Genomic DNA, 19,510 nt, shown 5'->3' with positions numbered 1-19,510 from the left:
TTTCTTTCCAAATGAAGTAATTTTTTGTAGTAAATGTAGTACTATCCATATAGACGATGCATATATCGTTGTTTGAAAGATATTTTTTAAAAAAAGAATCTGTTTGCATACATATTTATACGGTGATGACAAGTGAATGTGCCGTTAGATCGTGTTATCAGTGTCAGATAGCACCATTCTTTTTGGATGGTCGTTTTGGATAAGATAAGTTTACAAGCCATCGGAATATTATGGAAATGTGCATTCACAGTTTTGTATTTCTTATGCAAGGTAACAGCATATCTTACCTCCACATATTTTTTCCTTATTTCAGAGACGTCGTATCACTTTTGAAAGGGGGGGGGGGGCTTAAAGGAAGAAAAACTGACCAAACATAACAAGCACAAAAAAGTAGGGAACTTTGTTCAAACTCTAAAATCCTATTTGGAAGGCGGGGATGGGGGTGGTGGGTAGTGATGGAGGGGGTCAAACTTCTCTCAGTTCCAGTTTTTTCTTAAACTACGTACTACATTACCATTCAACAAAAAAAGGGGGGGGGGGCAACTGACCTTTCAGTGAACATTTTCAGTAAATATTAATGTTTGCAAAAAAGAGGGGGAATTCCCTCCCCTTCCGCCTCCCCTTAGTCCCTGTCTGTTCAATCTGTGTTCCACTAAATATTTTATTTAATTTTACACGTCTTTAGCATTGCACGTATTGTTTACTTACATGTACATTGTACTAGTTTTATATTTTTTCAATGAGATACACCAGAAGAATAGATCTAGGAAGCTATAAACACTGCGCACTAAAGAATTCTACTTCTAGGATAGGCTGTAAGCAGTTAAAGTGATCTAGCTGCCCTTAGAAGTAAGATAGAAAAAAAAAACAACGCAAGTAAAAGTAAGCGACGGTGATTTCTGTGAACATGAATAGTTCATTAATTGTCTTTGAACATTTTTACTTGCCGAAATAAGGCAGGTACCCTATACCCTATGTTGAAAATGAACTTAAGTTAATAGCCTCAGTTTGTACAACTTCATATGATAAATTTTTTCCAAGTCCAAACACCACTTTTTGATAGTGTTTAGAGCTTCCTTGAAGTTTCTCTGTTTTTTACTAATACATTGTCTTTTTAAGACTTAAATTCCTCTTACACGTACGCGTATGCCTCCAATGCACTGCTTATATACTGATATATAGTGCTATCTTTCAAAGAGTTATTGGAACAGACTTGATCTCTCTGTTTCTTTTTTGTTCTTTTCTTTCTTCTTCTTCTACTTTTTTTTTTTTTGATATCCAGCTATTCACTTGAAAACTACCTCCTCCATATCTTTTGATATGGACCTTTATCTGCCCGATGGAAGTTACACCTTTGGAGTCGGGAACAGCACTTTTCTGAAGTCATCTGATGTATTCTTCAAAGTGGACAAAACTACATACTCTCTGAAAGACCAGAGCCTGAAATTCATGAATCGACAAATTTACAGTGGAAGCGACCAGCATGGAAAATATTCTATTATAAAGAACTTCTATCTGGCTGGGAAAGCGAACATTTCAACGTCATTTACAATTTATGATGATTGTGATGCTGTTATTTTCACACAGGTAAAGGGATTGTCTTCCTTTTATGATAAAAAATACATCTTTAAAATATTTTTTTTTTTAAATAAACTTTTATAGATCTAGAAAACCACACATGTGCAAATACTGACTGACTCCAGGACCTGCCATTATCTGAAAACCTACTGCATATGCATATTGGTGTTATTGATCATTATATATAAAAAGCAAGATGTGTTTGTGAAACACTGACGCCCCCGTATGGCAACATGGCGAAGACTAAACTTTTCTTAAATCATAGTATGTAAATATATCTGAGGTCAAGGTCGAAAGATCAAGGTAATAAGTACCCATGCAAGTTCTTGCCACAAAAAATACATATGTGAAGTATGGAAGCCCTAGCCCTTACTATTCAAAAGTTATGGCCAAGCTTAAAACTTTTAAAAGTAGGTCAAACTTCAAGGTCAAAGTGTCAAAGGTCTTGCCATCAAATGTCATGTCACAAGGATTAAATATGAAAAGTATGAAAGCACTAGCCCCAACCCTTTAAAAGTTATGGTCAAGGTTTGTTTTTCAAAGTAGGTCAAACCCCAAGGTCAAAGGGTCAAAGTTCTTGGTATTCAATGAAGGGTCTTCTCACAAGGATTACATATGTGAAGTATGAAAGCCTTATCCTTTAGAGTTCAAAAGTTATGGCCAAGGTCAAAGTTTTTTCATAAGTACGGAAATCTCCAAGGTCAAGGTCAAAAGGTAAAGGTTGTTGGTATCCAATGAAAAGTCTTTCCACAAAGAATACAGTATAATGTGAAGTTTATAAATGTCCTTGTATCTACTGTTCAAAAGATATGACCAAAGTAAAAGTTTGGAATTTTTGTGTAAAAGTGGGTCAAACTCCAAGGTCAAGGTCAAATTTGATGGTACCCAAAGAAAGGTCTTGTCACAAGGTGTAAGCATGTGAAATATGATAGACATAGCTCCACTAAATAAAAGTTATGGGCAAGGTTAAAGTTTTTGCGGACAAACAGACAAAGAGAGAGACAGACAGACAGACGGACGGACACGACAAAAACTATATATCCCCGAAACTTCGTTGACGGGGGCAAAAAAATATTACTAGCTGCAGAACTGTAGCTCTCCGAAAAAAATATATTGACAGACCGGAGAGCTACAGTTCCACCCATTGAAAAAAACTGTATATTTATTATTCCTTTAATTCTAAAATTCCAGACATATCATAACGATGCCAAAGGAACAAATTCGGACTCATACGACAAAACAATTTCTGGTTTCCCTAGCTTTAGGGTGGACAGCTATGACACAGATTTAGGCTACCTATCATTTGATGGTTTTATGGCAGGAGACACAAAAAAGCACATAGGACGGTAGGTTATAAAAATGGTACTCAGTACTAAAATATATTGCAGATATCGACTAACTTAGGTTTCCGAGACTATAGCGAGATGCTGAGTTTCGACTAACTTAGGTTTCCAAATACACAGAAGGATGCTGAGTTTCGACTTATTTAGGTTTCTGAGATCATAGAGGGATATTGAATCTCGACTTATTTTGGACTGCGAGATCATAGAGAGATGTTGAGTCGATCTCGACTAATTTAGGTTTGCGAGATCATAGAGGGATATTAACTTTCGACTAATTTAGGTTTGCTAGATTATAGAGGGATGTTGAGTCTCGACTAATTTAGGTTTCCAAGATCATAGAGAGATGTTGAGTCTCGACTAATTTAGGTTTCCGAGATCATAAAGGTTGCTGAGTTTCGACTAAGTTCGGTTTCCGAAATCATAGCGGGATGCTGAGTCTGTGAAAGCACAATTTCAAGAAAAAGTGGTCAGAAGTGGTTAAACTTGGATGCAAACGTCCGCAAAACGCGGTGACTTCGGATTTGTTCAAATTGTAAGCCAAACTCAAACTTCGTGCTATTTAAGGGATATGTTGTGGCATTCACCAGGTTGTTCATTAAGTTGGCACAGTTTTGTGCATAACAGTTTTAACACTTCCACCCCGGTGTTCAATATACAGAATGCTTCAAAATGCAATTATTCACAAAGGTTTATGTGTCTTTGACAATTGTTTTATAGATGGAACCTACAGACAGACGCCATTGGGGATGGACTACGAGGAGGCCCTCTGGCGGTGTTTGACGAACAAGGGAGAACATTTCTGATCTCTCCATTCTCAAGATTCATGGCGGCATCCGCTTGGCATGATTCTGAAACAGGTGGCAACATATTCTGGGGTATAATGGGAGGTGTCGATGAAGTTTCTGAGAATTTCACGTACAGCACTATCATCTATTACGCCAACGGAATAAATAAGGTCAACAGCAAATTGTCCTCGTTGAACATGCTGTAAGAAAACGCATTCATAAAAGTTCCATATTTTACAAGACAATAGGTACTAGTATTAAGCTATTTATTTAATATTTGATAGGCTTTTGACGGATGGGGCGAATTCCTCCAGAGACAATACGGGGAGAAGGAATGGTATACTTGGCAAGACGATACCATTATTTTTCTGGGATACTGGTCAGACAATGGTTTGGGACTTTTTACTTAAGGCGTCTAATTACTTTGCTCACTTGGTAACAAACATTTAAAATGAAATTTAGGCTCTTTTCTTTTGAAGGAGGGTACTACTACTTTAAAACAGAACCAAACAAAACATATGAGCAGACTATGACAGAGGTCATTAACCAAGAAATCAATGTTGCGGGATTGAATATGGGGTATATGACAGTCTCATCTTTGAAATCATAGATTTATCTGAAAAATTCATCCCTATTTCTTTTCTTAGGCCACGTATTTATATCGAACGTCTAGTAAGTATAGCTAAGAAATTCTCATTTTGCTGTAGATACATCCAGTATGATTCTTGGTGGTACTATACAGGAGCCGGAAATGGCGTAAAAACATGGCAACCGAGACCAGACATCTTTCCAGATGGACTCGAGTAATTGATGGGTTACTTAATTAATTTATAGAATAATTATCAGATCTCTGTGTAGGGTTTTCAACACAGACGAAAACATTATTTAGATCTGGAAAATCTGAATTCTAATTCAAAAATGCCCCATAGTGAAGACAACGAAACTTTAATTTCAGATACATGTTTAAAACTACTAATATGCCGGTGGCGTTACATAGTAAATATTGGTAAGTTATACTTATTGCATCTACCAGAATAATACACACATATTTTTCAAGAAAACAAATACTAGTATACAGGAGCATATTACTTTTTTCCACATACATTGACAAATGATTAAAAGGTTTTGATTTAAGGTCTATTGACAACTCTTACGCAAAGCAAAATGGCGGGAAATATGATTTCCTCATAGAGGATCTCGGTGCTCTTCCTCTACAGCAGGTAATTATAGCATTAAACATTCTATTATGCATCAGTCGCTATAACTCAACTCAAACCAACTTTGTTTTCTGAGCATATAAAGAAATATTTTTATTACAGAAGAAAACTTCTCTCATGCAGATTTTTTCCATATGAATTAAAAATAAATTTAGAATGAATTGATAACACTTAACATTTGCATACTACAACCTAGGATTTTTGTTTTGAGTGTTTACACTTCTTTTTCAAAATCTTTCTGGTACAAATCAAGAGAAAAAAGCTTTGAGAATACAACAAAAGTAAAAAGTAACATGATTGCTTATCTACAAAAATGGTTAAATGAATGTACATGTATAATTTTGTTAAATTCAGGAATTTTGGGATGACTTGTTTACTAATGCTTCAAAATGGGGAATGTTCTTGTATGAACAGGTAAGTGAAAGTTTACTAGTTATAGATTTTAAAAAAATCGATTGTAAGACAATTTAAAAAAAAATTGAACAGATATAATGACTTAATAATGAAAAGCACTGTAAATCTTCCATCGACATTGAAGATTCGCATTGATCTGTAAGCCTATAACCACCTATTACATCAAATTTTACTTTAAGTTGGTGTCGCCTGCATGACGCAGTGGTTAGAGCGTCTGCTCTAGAGTCGCGAAGAAAGGAGTTGATCTTTACGTCGTGGGTTCGAATCCCACTGTGGGATGGATACCAGCCCTTTGAATGAGACCGTATAAACCGAGGTCCCGCAGTAGTTGCTGGCACGAAAAACATTCCTCCCTGCTCAATGGCTCTGAGTGCCGAGCATAGAACAAAATTTACAGCTCTCCATCGGCAAATGGTCGCGTCTCCATATGAGTGAAAAATTCTCGAGAGGGATGTTAAACAACATACAATCAATCAATCAAATTGGTACAAGTACTGTTGAATTTCGGATCTCGAACCCTGATGTCTCGAATACAATGGATATATGTCAAATTAATTTGAAGTTGCAACTAGTATATTCTTAAAGTATTTGTACATTATTATCAGGAATCCTTGAATATCTTTTTTCTCGGTTCCATGTATCGAGTTCAAGATTTATGATTACGGGGTTTGAAAAACATTAAGCACGTCTTTAAACTTCAAATTATATTCATTATGTGAGAGTTGGTCTAGATACCATTGAACCCCAACCTCTTCTTAAAAAAGTCATGGAATTCTTTAATCAATACATGTGTGTCACTTGTAAAACCTCTAAGTGGGCTTTTTGCACATATCTCGTTTTTTCTGAAAATGTATGGCTCTTTGTCATTCCTTATTGCATGCCATAGTTTAAATATGCCCACAGTTTTACAACGTCCCTATTGCTGATTTACTAAGTAGAAATAACGGAAGTACTTTCCATTTTATAGGACTGGTTAAATGGAGAACTGGACAGAGTTGAAAAGTTAAAGACGGACCTCTTTCTTGGAGAACGTTGGCTGACACAGATGCATGACGCGGCTGCCAAGCAGTACAACTCGATCCAGTACTGTATGTCAAACCCACGTCACGTGATGCAGGCTGTAGCTCTTCCCTGGGTTACACAGGTTCTAATCTTAGATGTCCTCCTTCATATTCTTGTATTGCCATAATCTTAATAAAAGAAATGGGTAGTTTCTGTTATTAAAAAATATGTTATTGTATGTGGTACCTGCGATAATGTAGCCCTCTCCGATTTTTTTTTATCTGATATGTTCCCTCCAAAAAAAAGGAGAGGGCTACATTATTGTAGCCGGCTAATGTGTGAGGATGAACTTTTCGTTTTGTGAATTCGTCTTGTGCGAAGTAAATCACGAGCACAATGATTATTTGTCAGGTTAGGGTTACGCAAGACTATCACCCCGGAGGCGAGCAATGGAGGATTGGAATTACGTCTTTATTTGTGGGTGCTCTTGGAATGCGACCTTTCAAGGACAATTTCTGGACCTCAAAATCCCAACCCGGAGATGAATCAGGTACCATGTACGAGTCTGCTTGTATTTAAAACATGTATTTAGAAATTTTAAAATAAAAATTGCGATGTATTTTATTCGTACATTTTTTCAAGCATACTGTATTTTATGTATACATGTACTGAATACACTTGCCTGCTCAACTGTTTCTTATGTCAACCCAGGAAAGATTGAGCCTAACAGCGCTTTGAATGCTGTGGTGTCCACACTCTCAATGGGGCCAGTGGGACCCAGCGACAGAATGGGGGCTATCAATACCTCCCTTTTGATGCGGTATACCCTACATCGGCGTTTTAAAAAATACTTCTTTGTCTATAATTAGTTCGCATTTGACAACGTATTAACAGTGAAACACGCTTAGTCTAAAAGGGTCTGACGATTTTGGTTCGTTACAGATGTATTTCATTAAATTCGTTTAGTGTATAATATATTTTAAAGTCAGTGGGAATGAAAAAAACTTCGTTGAAGTATCAATTCATTTTATAAGCCTGTTCGCTATAAGCGTGTTTTACTGTATTTGCTTTTGGCATGTTATATTCGTCCATCAATAAAGACAAATCAGTGGCAAATACATGTAACTGTAAATAAGATTTCTGTTCTGAATAACATTCTGAAAACACTTACCATTGTTTTAACGTTTGTCTACAGATGCTGTGGTGAATATGGACATATCTACAAACCAGACAGGCCCATCACTGCCACAGACTTGCAAATCAAAAGGGTTTGTGACCGTTTGTCTTTCCCACTCTTTGTAATGAGATTGTGTGTGTATTTGGTTGGTACTTAGTAGTTCCTACTTCAGATTGAAGCTCTATCTTTTACGTTCTTCTCAGAAAGCCTTTTCAGATGTAGACATGGAGGTTTGGTGGTCGTTCACTAGAATCAGGGTCAACAGTACCGCTATCGATGTAAACTGGACGTGGGGCGTGGTCTTGGCAGTGGACACACCTATTGGTCTCAAACTTCTCAAGGAGGATTTAAAGTTTATGGTTGGTTCAGATCAATGTATATCAGAGTTTTTCGTGAGATTTGAATGGAAGACTTCAAAATTCCTTTTAGGTCGAAAATCAGAAGTAATTCATGTGATGAATCAAAGCATTTTCATTAATTACAATAGGTTGTACTCTATAAACCTATTAAATCTTCATTTCAGGATGATGGTAATGATTATGGCGTCTTTAGCTACACGGACCCTGGGAGTTTCCAGCTGTTTGACAGCAATAATGGATTACGCCTTCCCTCTTGTACTAAAACTGATTTTTGTCTTTATCATTTCCCTCCAAAAATAACACACAGGTACTTCAAAGAACTTGAAATTGAACTGAAATATACGTATATAATTTTATATGATATGCTAAAAAAATGAAAATAACACCAATTCAAGCGTATATGCTTTAGATCCCAAAAAAATACAATCGTTGTGAATTGTGTTTCTGACTTTATTTACATTTTGTCTGCATTCCATAAGTGAATGACGACCCGGTATTTGCCGAAAGTTTGATAAGTATCGAAGAAAAAAATTGAGATTTGGAACAGGTAACTTACAATGTAATTTCCAATGAAGGATATCATAAAATACCACAGAAATATTACTAGAAAGTTCCTCGCTAATCCTATCCTCACTACAGTGATTGTTTTGTGAATATTTTATTTATTTTTTAATTAAAAACATGAAAAACTTGGATATTTGTATTTCAGCGGACACGACGTTTACCTTTTGGGGGAGATGGCTAAGTGGATGCCGGTGAATAGGATGAGAGTGATGGGAATAAATTACTTACAGGATGATCTACTTATCAACATCTTCGGGAAATACCAATCGAACATCACTCTTCATTACGTCATCGACGGGCAACTGAAGAATGCCACGTGCCAGATTAAAAACAGATTGTGGAACTGTATCTCCATTATAACTGGAAAATGTATTTATGACAATTTTGATTAAATATTACAGTACTCTAGCCTCTTCGCACTTTTATTTTATTAGTCTAGAGAGAGAACAGAGAATATACTTCGTATATACATGTATTTTATAGTTTTCTTACTTTTATTGGTTTGTTTGTTTCACGTCCATCTCGAGAAATTTTCTCATATGGATCGAGAAGCCACCAGTTGCAGGTGGACGTCTGCAATTTAGACATATGCTCGGCACTCAGGGCTATTAAGCAGTGAGGGATCTTTTTCGTGCCAGCACTATCTGCAACACGACTCTTGGAGCAAACGCTCTAACCACTGCAAACGCGATCTAGATAAGCACTGTACCATGTGGATGACTACATTTAGTAAAAGATATCAGATTCAAAGTCCAATAGTCGTGTCAAAGTCTGATGGTCTGTACTAAACCCAGATGGTTTGATGTCCGGACGGACACCAGGGTAGCTCGTTTCATATATAAGAAGTGGTGCGCTAAGTGCGATGGCTTGTTACGCCAAATTCTTATGGTGCGGAAAATTATTGACATCACAATATTCTGATCCTTGACGCTGGTGTCCTACATTCAAAAGCTATAACGATTCAGTAATGATCCTTGTATACAATTTTACTGTTTTTTGTCCCTATAAATGAAGTTCCGGGGGTTTTTGCCCTGTCTGTTTGTCTGTTTTTCCGCAAAATCTTTAACTTTGACAATAACTTTTGACTTGTGGGACTATGGCTTTCATATTTCACAGGTGTATTCCTTATGATATGATCTTCCTTTGGATACCACCAAATTTGACCTCTTGACCTTGACCTTGGAGTTTGACACACTTTTACACCAAAATTCCTAACTTTAACCTTGGCCATATCTTTTGAACGGTGAAGACTAGTGATTTTATACTCAAGATATATAATCCTTGTGACAAGACCTTTCATTGGATACCAACTAATTTGAACTTGACCTTGGAGATTGACCTACTTTAAAAAAATGAACCTTGGCCATAACTTTTGAACGTTAAAGGCTAAGGCTTTTATGCTTGACATATGTTATCCTTGAAAAGACCTTTCCTTTGATACCAACAATCTTGACCCTTTGACCTTGACCCCGGAGTTTGTCCAACTTAAAAAAAAACTTTAAACTTGGCAATAACTTTTACATGGTAAGAGGTAGGACTTTCATACTTCACATGTAATCCTTGTGACAAGACCTTCCATAAGATACCAACAACTTTTACGTTTGGAGATTGACCTAGTTTTAAAATCTTTAACCTTGGCCATAACATTTGAACGGTAAGGCTAGGGCTTTCATACTTGACATATATAATCTTTGTGGCAAGGCGTTTCTTTAGAAACCAACAACCTTGACCCGTTGACCTTGACCCCGGAGTTTGATCTACCATTAAAAAGTTAACCTTTGCCATAACATTTTAACTGGTTGTGTTATGGTTTTATATTTCGCATAAATTTGCATTTCTTGTGAGAAAGCCTTACTTTGGGTATCAACATGTTTGATTTGCATTTGAGTAAATTTAACCCTTCGCTATGTTACCATACGGGGGCATCAGTTTTTCACAAACACATCCTGTACTTCTTCGTGTTATTGCTTGGGCTCATCCTCGCCCACAACTCAGCTGATTATATCTCGATTAGTCTTTGCGCATTATTGGACTGAATATGGTATAGGTAGGACCATACACTTTTCGACCGATTAAGGTTAATTTCGCATTTTAATTCTACGCATGGTGTCTGTCTCCCTACTGCCGGAAAGGGGGGCTGAAGGTTGAGGCCAAATCCATCAATTAAATGCCATATTTTCAAAAGTCTTTTTAATCCAGGGCATCAAGCTATCAAATTGTTTGCATTTCTTTAATATACATTCGGTCCTGAACACATCATTGCCAGGAGTCCTGAGTCAATATGCTGCCGCTGGACGGCAGTGTTTTGACTCAGGACCCCTGACTTAATGCGAGGATATGTCCTAACTGAACCTCGCTATGGAAATTTATGGTCCCAGCTAGAGTTAGAGTGGGGATCAACTGATTATATTCTGATTATTCATTTTTAATTCTTTGATTATCTTCTCTACATGCCTGATGTATGTAGCAAAGAAAAGTTTATGATATGAGATGTGAATACATTAAAAAAAATCCAAGGAATTTTTTTCACAAGATTTTACCAATATCAAAATCATTAAAAAGTACAATTTTAATATTTCAAAATTTTTTTCTTTTCATATTTGATTTAACAAAAACTAAAATATATTTAAAATAAAAGTTTAAAACCGAAAAATGTGTAATGGCGTTTTTCTTTGAATACACAATTTTAAAAGGTCGTATATATTCGGGTTCGTTATACACTTAGTATAGGAAATAAAGAGACCGCGAACCCGATCTAATAAGGAAGCATTCTGAAAACATAAAGGCTTGAGTGTGCAAATTGTACTGATTGCGAAATGATTTGACGGATATTAAAACCCTGAAGTTTGAAACTGCAGATGCAGCATTGTGCATAACCTGTGCTACAGGCAACTAGCAATGGCGTCTCAACACCATAGTGACAACAGCATAACCACCCCTAAAAACAACATCCAGGGGATCCCAGATTTTGGGTGGCGAGTTAACCTAAACTATGAGTGTAATGTTAAATGTAAACCGTTTGCACAACCTCGATTTAGTCAAGTCATCGGTTTTATTGGTCTGGGAATAAGGTATTGATCTATATAATATGCTTTTCTTTTAATTATTAAATATCAGGTTGATGCATTGTAAACAAGCATGGACTTGTGTGAAAGTGTGCTCGCTGTGTGCATTATTCAGCTGTTATTAATGGTGCATAAGAATCTTCAAATAGAATGCATATACTTCAAAAATGACCTTTTAAAATTATCATTCTTACAATTATTGAAGAGGACTATATTTTATCAGGCTTGCAGCCTTGGTGCAGTGTACTAATTTTTTTATTTATCCCCAAGGCAGTGGGTATCAGCTGCCTATTGATCTAAAATACAATTGTTAACCTAATCCTATCTAAACATGGGATGTGCTCTTACAGTAAGATGTGCAAATATAAGTCAACTACAATCTTAATGTAAATCCATTTAAAATTTGCCCAGTGGAAAGATAATGTAAAACACATTTATAAGCTCTATACTAAGTTACAAAAGAGATCACCCAAAATGAGTAACAAGAAAAAAAATGGAGTACTGCGGCAAGATTGTATTAAAATGAACATGGAAATTTTTGCTGAAGTGGATCATATGCATTTTCAATTTGATATTTTAAAGGGTTAATTTAAATTAGATTTTAAAGTAATTAAAAAATGAAGAACACCTAACTTGACCGTGTCGATTTTCAGGTATGCAAAGGAATGGTGGAAAATGCGACGCCTAGGCAGGAAAATGTTTATAGATCACATGGACCAGTTGTTTCACAAGGCAATATATGGTAAACTTCAGAATTGCTTACAGCTGATTATGAATAGATGAAATTGCAAAATAGGATCATGTATTAAAAAAATATTTGTTGCTTGTGTTTTGGTATTTTAATTAATGTACACACATACACTGCTTGTTATATAGTCATGATTTAATAGTTTTAATTCCCTGTTTCAGGTGCACCTATAGGGGGGATTGGATGTGGAACTATGGGGAGGGGATACAGAGGGGAATTTGCCAGATTTCAAATGGTCCCAGGGATTTATGATCACACTGTGATTCAGGCAAATCAGGTAAAACAAGCATTCTGAGAGTATTGCATAAGCAATACATGCCCCCTACCAGGGTCTCCTTTCTCTTAATAAGGATGTGGTTTTATAATATCCTGTTTATGAAAATGTGCCCCCAAAATGTGGACATTTCGGTAGTTACTTGTTTATGATGAAATTTCTTTGAAATAAATTGATCTGTCTTTCTTTTAAGACATTTTACATGATTAAGAAACAATTACATGTATATGAAAAAAAAATCAAAATTGTTCTTTGGTTTGTCACTTAGTTCGAATAATCCAACTTTGTTTTACCACAGTTAGAATGCCTCCCAAACACTCATAATGTAGCAAAGAATTGCAGAATGAGAATCGCCTCAAGACGATTTTGAAGAATACAAAAGGAATTGCATTGAAAATAACTACCAAATTAATTAAAACATACTGTTTCTTTGCTTGTCTATCCATCATGCAGAAAAAAATATTTATTTTGAAAGCAATGTTGCTCTGGTGCAAAAATTATGATCAAGGTAAAAGTGCTTGATGTTAAAATTTGGAGGTTGTGCATGCCTTTAACTTAAAAAAAAATAATCCAATTATAAAGACAAAAATTTAACTCATTTTTTCAATGTCTTTTTCATATTTACTATGTTGACCTAGTATATGCACTGAGTCAGAGTTATCTCCCGTTGTTTTTCTTTGCTATATATTGTCAATACACATAAAGCATTCTGTCGTTAAACAGGGTCTGTAAGATAAAAATATCATTTTAAAGATAGAACATTCTATTTAGTTTGTCACTATAAAGCTATCCAGCAAGTTTCAAATCAATAATTTTGAACATGACAATCTCGATTTGGATAGTTATAAATTTAGTGCAGCACAAACTCAGTCTGAAAAATTAATAAAAATACCATAATTCCATAAAAAAAAATTCAAGGAAGCGAAACAACATTCAAACTTGATCTATAACTCATTAATATACACTCACATACCAAAAATCAGCTCAATATCTGCAAGCATTTAGGGAAAAAAGTGCAGAAATCAAGAGAGAGAGAGACAGACAGACAGACTTAGAGGAAACCTATGGTCCCCTCCGGTTTCATGACTAGGGGACTAATAAAAAAACAGGAAACTTCCCTTAGTATTCATAAAGCAAGGAGGAAATGTTCTTTTCTGGAATACCTTTATCTAAAGTATCACAATCATTTTATAACAGGAAATGGATAAACAGGAAACTACCCTAATAGTAAATCATGGGAAGCAAGGAGGATTTTTTTTTCAGATAATACTTTTTCAAAAGTATTACAGTGTATTGTAATGCAAGGATGAAATATCAATTTGAAATTTTTTTAAAATTTGATTTATAGAAATTTAAATTTATACATATCCTTGGTCTCCATATATGTTTATGTTTTTATTTTTAAATTTCTAAATAGCAAGCTTTCATGAAATGCATTTTTTCTTATTAGCCTGACCTCTGTCTTTAAACAGTTCATCCTTTGCATAAGAAAGAATGGTAAAACAGTGTACCAGAAGGTCCTGACAGGGCAGAGGGAAACCTCTAAAACCCTGAAGTCCTGGGAGTGGGAGGAGCCACGGGAGGGTGATGTTTACCACGCCCTGTACCCCCGGTCCTGGACAGTCTATAACCTTGACGAGTTCAATCTGAGGCTGATCTGTAGACAGGTGTCCCCAGTCTACCCACATGACTACAAGGTTTGTGTCAACATACAGTATGTGTAGGTTAAAAAGCAGGCTTCATATTTTAGCGGCTTTGGCGTGGACAACGATGTGCTTATTAATGAATACTGCTAAGATATCATATGTCGAAACAATTTACAGCATGGAAGTGTGTAGCGTTAATTCATGAATACGCCAAAAACTCTGTGTCTGCGCTAAATTTTGAATATGCTAGTTTATGCAAACGAACAATAGTATACCCAAATGACTACAAGGTTTCTCTCAACATACATGTAGTATACTCACATGATTACAAGGTTTGTGTTTACACATATCATGGATTATCATATAAATCTCCTTTGAAATGCCTATAATCACAAGCCTTCTTGAAACATATTACCCGGTACTATAGAGGAATATATAAAAGCGCACATACACTGTATTATTATTTTCTTTGTCTAGAAAAATTTAATCGCTACATCAAAACAAAAAAGAAATTTCTTGTGAGTGTTTGGAACAAGCAAGTACAGAAATAACTATGGCATATGTTTCAAATGCTTCAGTTCAGGTATTGTTTTATCATAGTTCACAAGATAAGGAGCTAAAGCGTTTTCAAATGTAATGACAGGCCACAGGGTATCATAAAAAAATGATAAAGAATTGAAAAAAATGAAGGTTGTAAAAGATTTCGTGATTATGAGAAAAGACTAATTTGGAAAGAAATCAAAACGTAGTGCAACAATTCTATCATCTATCAAGTCAATATCTATCCATAGTTGTCATTTCTACTACACTCCCACAAACCCCTCTGTCAACACTCGATCATTGTTTAAGGTTGTAAATTTAAAATCATTGATTTAAAATCTGTCATATATCATTCTTAATCAATGATATGGGGGTATATGAGGTATTGTGATGTCATCCATATCACACAGTGCAGAATTGGTGTGTTTATTATCAAAAGTACTGGTATATGATAAAATATTTTATTATCATAATAATTTTTAATTCACATTATTGCCTGTTGATTTCAGGACACAAGTTTTCCGATGGCCGCTTTTATCTGGACGGCTGAGAACAAAGGGAGTGAACCTCTGGATATCAGTATCATGTTCACGTTCAAGAACGGGCGAGGAGTGAAGGATGATGGGAATGGAGGCTGCCACAATCACCTGTTTGACCTTGACACAGAGGGGAAGAGAGTGTCAGGGGTCTCCATCAATCACAACATACAGGACATGAAGTGTACTTACTGTATAGCAGGGGTACACACTGTAAGTTCCTGACTAAGTAGTATTTCTCAGTATACCATATGTATGCATTTATTTAGGCATATATAAATAATAATTTTATGTCTTTCTGAATCCTGGACTAGTAGGAGAAATCTTGAATCATAAGTCCTATCTGTGATTTTTTTAAATTATTATGAACACAGCACAGAAAATGTTAGGTAGGAAATCTATCTTACAACAACACAGTGTGTTTTTGTATTCAAAGGAATAAAATTTAACAAGAGTTTGACTGATGCTGGACAATTTCAGGATGATGTAACAGTTTCATGTAAGGAGTTCTTCAACCCCCGGGGCTCTGGTCAGGAAGTGTGGGACGACCTCAAAGAGGACGGACAGCTAAACCCTGAGGGGGGTAAGTCCAGTAATAAAGGGGGCCAGTATTTAGCCTGTGTAGTGAAGGATTGAGTATTTCTAACTTATTCATTTCATGCTATATAGAGAAAATAGTGCTACAATGTACTGTTATGGATTCTGATATTTTGAAAAAAAAATTTAGTCTCTGTTTTTCTCTATTCCCCACCTGACTAAAAAATTGGGAAATAAATATCATGTGAAATGTAGTTTTTAGCTCTACTGGTCAGAGACCAGAAGAGCTTATGCGATAGTAATGCGTCCGGCGTCCGTCCGTCTGTCTGTCTGTCTGTCCGTCTGTCTGTAAACAATTTTTCAAAACGCTACTCCTCCTACAATTTTAGTCTGATTTCAATATAACTTGGCACACAAGTAGACTACTCTAAGATACATAAAATAGTGCATCAGTTTTTGATTTCGATGAACGGTGTTGCCATGGTTACTAAAAATAGAATTTTCTGTGAAATTCCTTTAAAATGCTACTCCTTCTACAATTTTGATCTGATTTCAATATTACTTGGCACAAAAGTAGACTACACTAAGTTACATAAAATGGAGCATCAGTTTTTGATTTCGATGAACACTGTTGCCATGGTTACTAAAAATAAAATTTTTTGAGAAATTACTTTAAAACGCTACTCCTTCTACAATTTTAGTCTGATTTCAATATTACTTGGCATACAAGTAGACTACACTAAGTTACATAAAATAGTGCATCGGTTTTTGATTTCGATGAACGGTGTTGTCATGGTTACTAAAAATAGAATTTTCTGTGAAATTCCTTTAAAATGCTACTCCTTCTACAGTTTTAGTCTGATTTCAATATTACTTGGCACATAAGTAGACCACACTTAGATACATAAAATAGTGCATCAGTTTTTGATTTCGATGAACGGTGTTGCCATGGTTACTAAAAATAGAATTTTCTGTAAAATTCCTTTAAAATGCTTCTCCTTCTACAATTTTAGATCTGATTTCAATATTACTTGGCACACAAGTAGACTACTCTAAGATACATAAAATAGTGCATCGGTTTTTGATTTGGATGAACGGTGTTGCCATGATTACTAAAAATGTGAAATTCCTTTAAAATGCTACTCCTTCCACAATTTTGATCTGATTTCAATATTACTTGGCACACAAGTAGACTACACTAAGATACATAAAATAGTGCATCGGTTTTTGATTTCGATGAACGGTGTTGCCATGGTTACTAAAAATAGAATTTTCTGAGAAATTACTTTAAAACACTACTCCTTCTACAGTTTTAGTCTGATTTCATTATTACTTGGCACATAAGACAAGTAGACTACACTAACTTACATATAATAGTGCATTGGTTTATGATAATTACAAACCAGTAGAGCTACAGTCTCGACAGAGACTTCTGGTTTAAATTAATGTATGGCTGTGTTATATATATATATATATATATATATATATATATATATATATATATATATATATATATATATATATATATATATATATATATATATATATATATATATATGGGAAATTCATTTTACTTGCTACTGTATACCAACCTTCCCTCGTGTGCAATTAACTTTCACAAGTTTTCAAAGAACCAAAATACCCAAGTTCTGTGATAATAAAAAGATTGGCAGTACTAAAGAATGTTTGAAAATACCGTATAAGTGGAAATTTTAGCGAGACACAAATTTAATTTGTCCTTAAAAACTGGTAACTCATTTTTAGCGAGATGCAATTTTAGCTATTTTAAAATGTTCACTAAAGAAGCTTTTACAAATAAAGCACAATTAATTTTTAGCGATATTAAATTTTAGCGATCTCAGCACCCTCGCTAATAATGCCAAAATTAAATCCTTGCTAAAATTTCTGCTTATACAGTGTATAAAATTTTAAACTTTTATTGACTTTATAATATAAATAATGTAGCATTGAATCTGAAAGAATATTCAGAATCAAAATGGATCTTATATTCAGCACTTTGAGTTGTTTTTATTTTATCTAACACAAGCAATGGTCTCAGCAATGGTTTCTCCCCAAATAATGACCTCCCTTTGTTTTGTAGAACAAGTGGAGGAGAAGAGTGGGGCGTTTACTTCCCTCTCGTCTCTACTTCATCTTCTGTTATATATGGCACACAGTGTCCTTAGATTATTTACAATCCCTACAGGTAAGATTTACCTAGATCTCCAGGTAGACATGACACCTGAGGCCTGTTCAACAGAGCGAACGTTCACGAGTGCTCACCAAAATTCCTTATACCTCCAACAGAAATGTTCACGAGTGCTTGGTCTGTTGAACAGGCCTCTGGATTTACCTAGATCCACAGGTAGACATGACATTTGGCTGTTTGACTGTCTAAATCTTTGTTTAACTGTGTGTGTTCATATAGAAACCTAGTACTCACTTGGTAGATGTTTTGGAGGGGTGGGTGTTATAATGTCTGTGTATATGTACTGGTTATTAAGTTTTACTAGATTTATTTGTTATGAATACAGTAAATTTTTATATCAAAGTAGTAGAGTTCCCGTAATTGGAAGCTGAGACCCTTGCATGAATTATGTGTTTACTGTGTTTTCATTTCAAACCAATGTATTTTGTTCCTTTCTCCTGGTGGCTGTACATGCCTGGTTGCTCTATATCTCTGGAATGTTTTACATTGTGACTGAGGCTTATTCTAATCTCATGCATATTTACAGTGCTTGTAATATAGTTATCTCCTGCATGTTTAGTGCTTGTAATATTCTCATCCTTATTTACAGTGCTTGTAGCATAATTATCTCATGCATGTTTAGTGCTCATAATCATCTCTTGCATGTTCAGAGCTTAATCAAATTCAAATTCTAGTGAGAATAGTAGATATAGATATTAACAATATACATACATGTACATGTTCTACTTCACAGATTTTATTTGCAGTTTTTATTATTTAAAAATCAAAAAAACATGAAATGAACTTGTACAGCCATAACAAGTTATAATATTTATTGAGAATTGTCTTGACATTGGAGTGTCTTCCTGTGTTACAGGTAGGAATACCTGTACAGGTAAAGGTGAGGAGAGTGCAGCAGCTGTCTGTGTCCAGGCCAGTGTCCCCCCCAAACAGACCAGGGACCTCGAGTTTACCTTGACCTGGGACATGCCAATCATCCATTTCAAAGCCAGAGAGAACTTCTATGCAAGGTTGCGCTTTAGTTTTTCCTTAGTGTGAAATACAGTTGAACTTGGATATCTTAAACACTGAAATCTCAAATACCATGGATATGTCCAAGTGATTTGAAAGTGCCAACTACTTATTATTTCAGTATTTTACCTATGATATCTTGAATCCTAAGAAATCTTGATTTTTATTTTCGGTCCCATAAAGTTTGAGACAATGAGGTTTGACTGTATTTTAAGTTTTTGAAATTAAGAAAAATTTGCATCTTTGTAATAAAATGCTTGTGATTCAACTTTCAATTTAAGTTCTTGTTATTTGTGCTTTTGTATGACAGACGATACACTCGCTGGTTTGGGATGGATGGAGAGGCAGGACCCAGGATGTCCAGCTATGCTGCTGCTAATTATAAAACATGGGAACAGAAAATAGAGGAGTGGCAAAAACCCACCCTAGAAAACAAGTAAGCACATGATTGTATCAGAAGGTATCTAAAACAGAAAAACATTGTCTGATTTGAAATAAATTCTCC

General features: G+C 35.3%; 1 protein-coding gene across 1 annotated transcript in view; it reads left to right on the top strand.

Annotated features, from left to right (window-relative positions):
* The first annotated feature begins 175 nt into the window (after positions 1 to 175).
* LOC134249791 (non-lysosomal glucosylceramidase-like) overlaps positions 176 to 19,510 on the top strand; it is a 28,030-nt gene continuing 8,695 nt past the window's right edge. The window contains exons 1-23 of the mRNA XM_062732148.1: positions 176 to 270; positions 1,283 to 1,587; positions 2,770 to 2,924; positions 3,639 to 3,876; positions 3,991 to 4,096; positions 4,186 to 4,285; positions 4,414 to 4,509; positions 4,842 to 4,926; positions 5,278 to 5,337; positions 6,305 to 6,481; positions 6,751 to 6,889; positions 7,051 to 7,159; positions 7,535 to 7,607; positions 7,720 to 7,901; positions 11,328 to 11,510; positions 12,158 to 12,246; positions 12,414 to 12,529; positions 13,999 to 14,223; positions 15,222 to 15,461; positions 15,729 to 15,831; positions 17,887 to 17,991; positions 18,851 to 19,004; positions 19,316 to 19,441. Coding sequence (XP_062588132.1) covers positions 231 to 270; positions 1,283 to 1,587; positions 2,770 to 2,924; positions 3,639 to 3,876; positions 3,991 to 4,096; positions 4,186 to 4,285; positions 4,414 to 4,509; positions 4,842 to 4,926; positions 5,278 to 5,337; positions 6,305 to 6,481; positions 6,751 to 6,889; positions 7,051 to 7,159; positions 7,535 to 7,607; positions 7,720 to 7,901; positions 11,328 to 11,510; positions 12,158 to 12,246; positions 12,414 to 12,529; positions 13,999 to 14,223; positions 15,222 to 15,461; positions 15,729 to 15,831; positions 17,887 to 17,991; positions 18,851 to 19,004; positions 19,316 to 19,441 — 3,206 coding nt within the window. The 5' untranslated portion in view covers positions 176 to 230. The remainder of the gene's footprint in view (positions 271 to 1,282; positions 1,588 to 2,769; positions 2,925 to 3,638; positions 3,877 to 3,990; positions 4,097 to 4,185; positions 4,286 to 4,413; positions 4,510 to 4,841; positions 4,927 to 5,277; positions 5,338 to 6,304; positions 6,482 to 6,750; positions 6,890 to 7,050; positions 7,160 to 7,534; positions 7,608 to 7,719; positions 7,902 to 11,327; positions 11,511 to 12,157; positions 12,247 to 12,413; positions 12,530 to 13,998; positions 14,224 to 15,221; positions 15,462 to 15,728; positions 15,832 to 17,886; positions 17,992 to 18,850; positions 19,005 to 19,315; positions 19,442 to 19,510) is intronic.

Source organism: Saccostrea cucullata, unplaced genomic scaffold (assembly GCF_032062105.1).
Source record: "Saccostrea cucullata isolate Sc308-1 unplaced genomic scaffold, CSIRO_AGI_Scuc_v1 ctg160, whole genome shotgun sequence".
NCBI lineage: Eukaryota > Metazoa > Mollusca > Bivalvia > Ostreida > Ostreidae > Saccostrea > Saccostrea cuccullata.
Note: the sequence above shows the minus strand (reverse complement) of the source record. Positions and strands in the feature narration are given on the sequence as shown.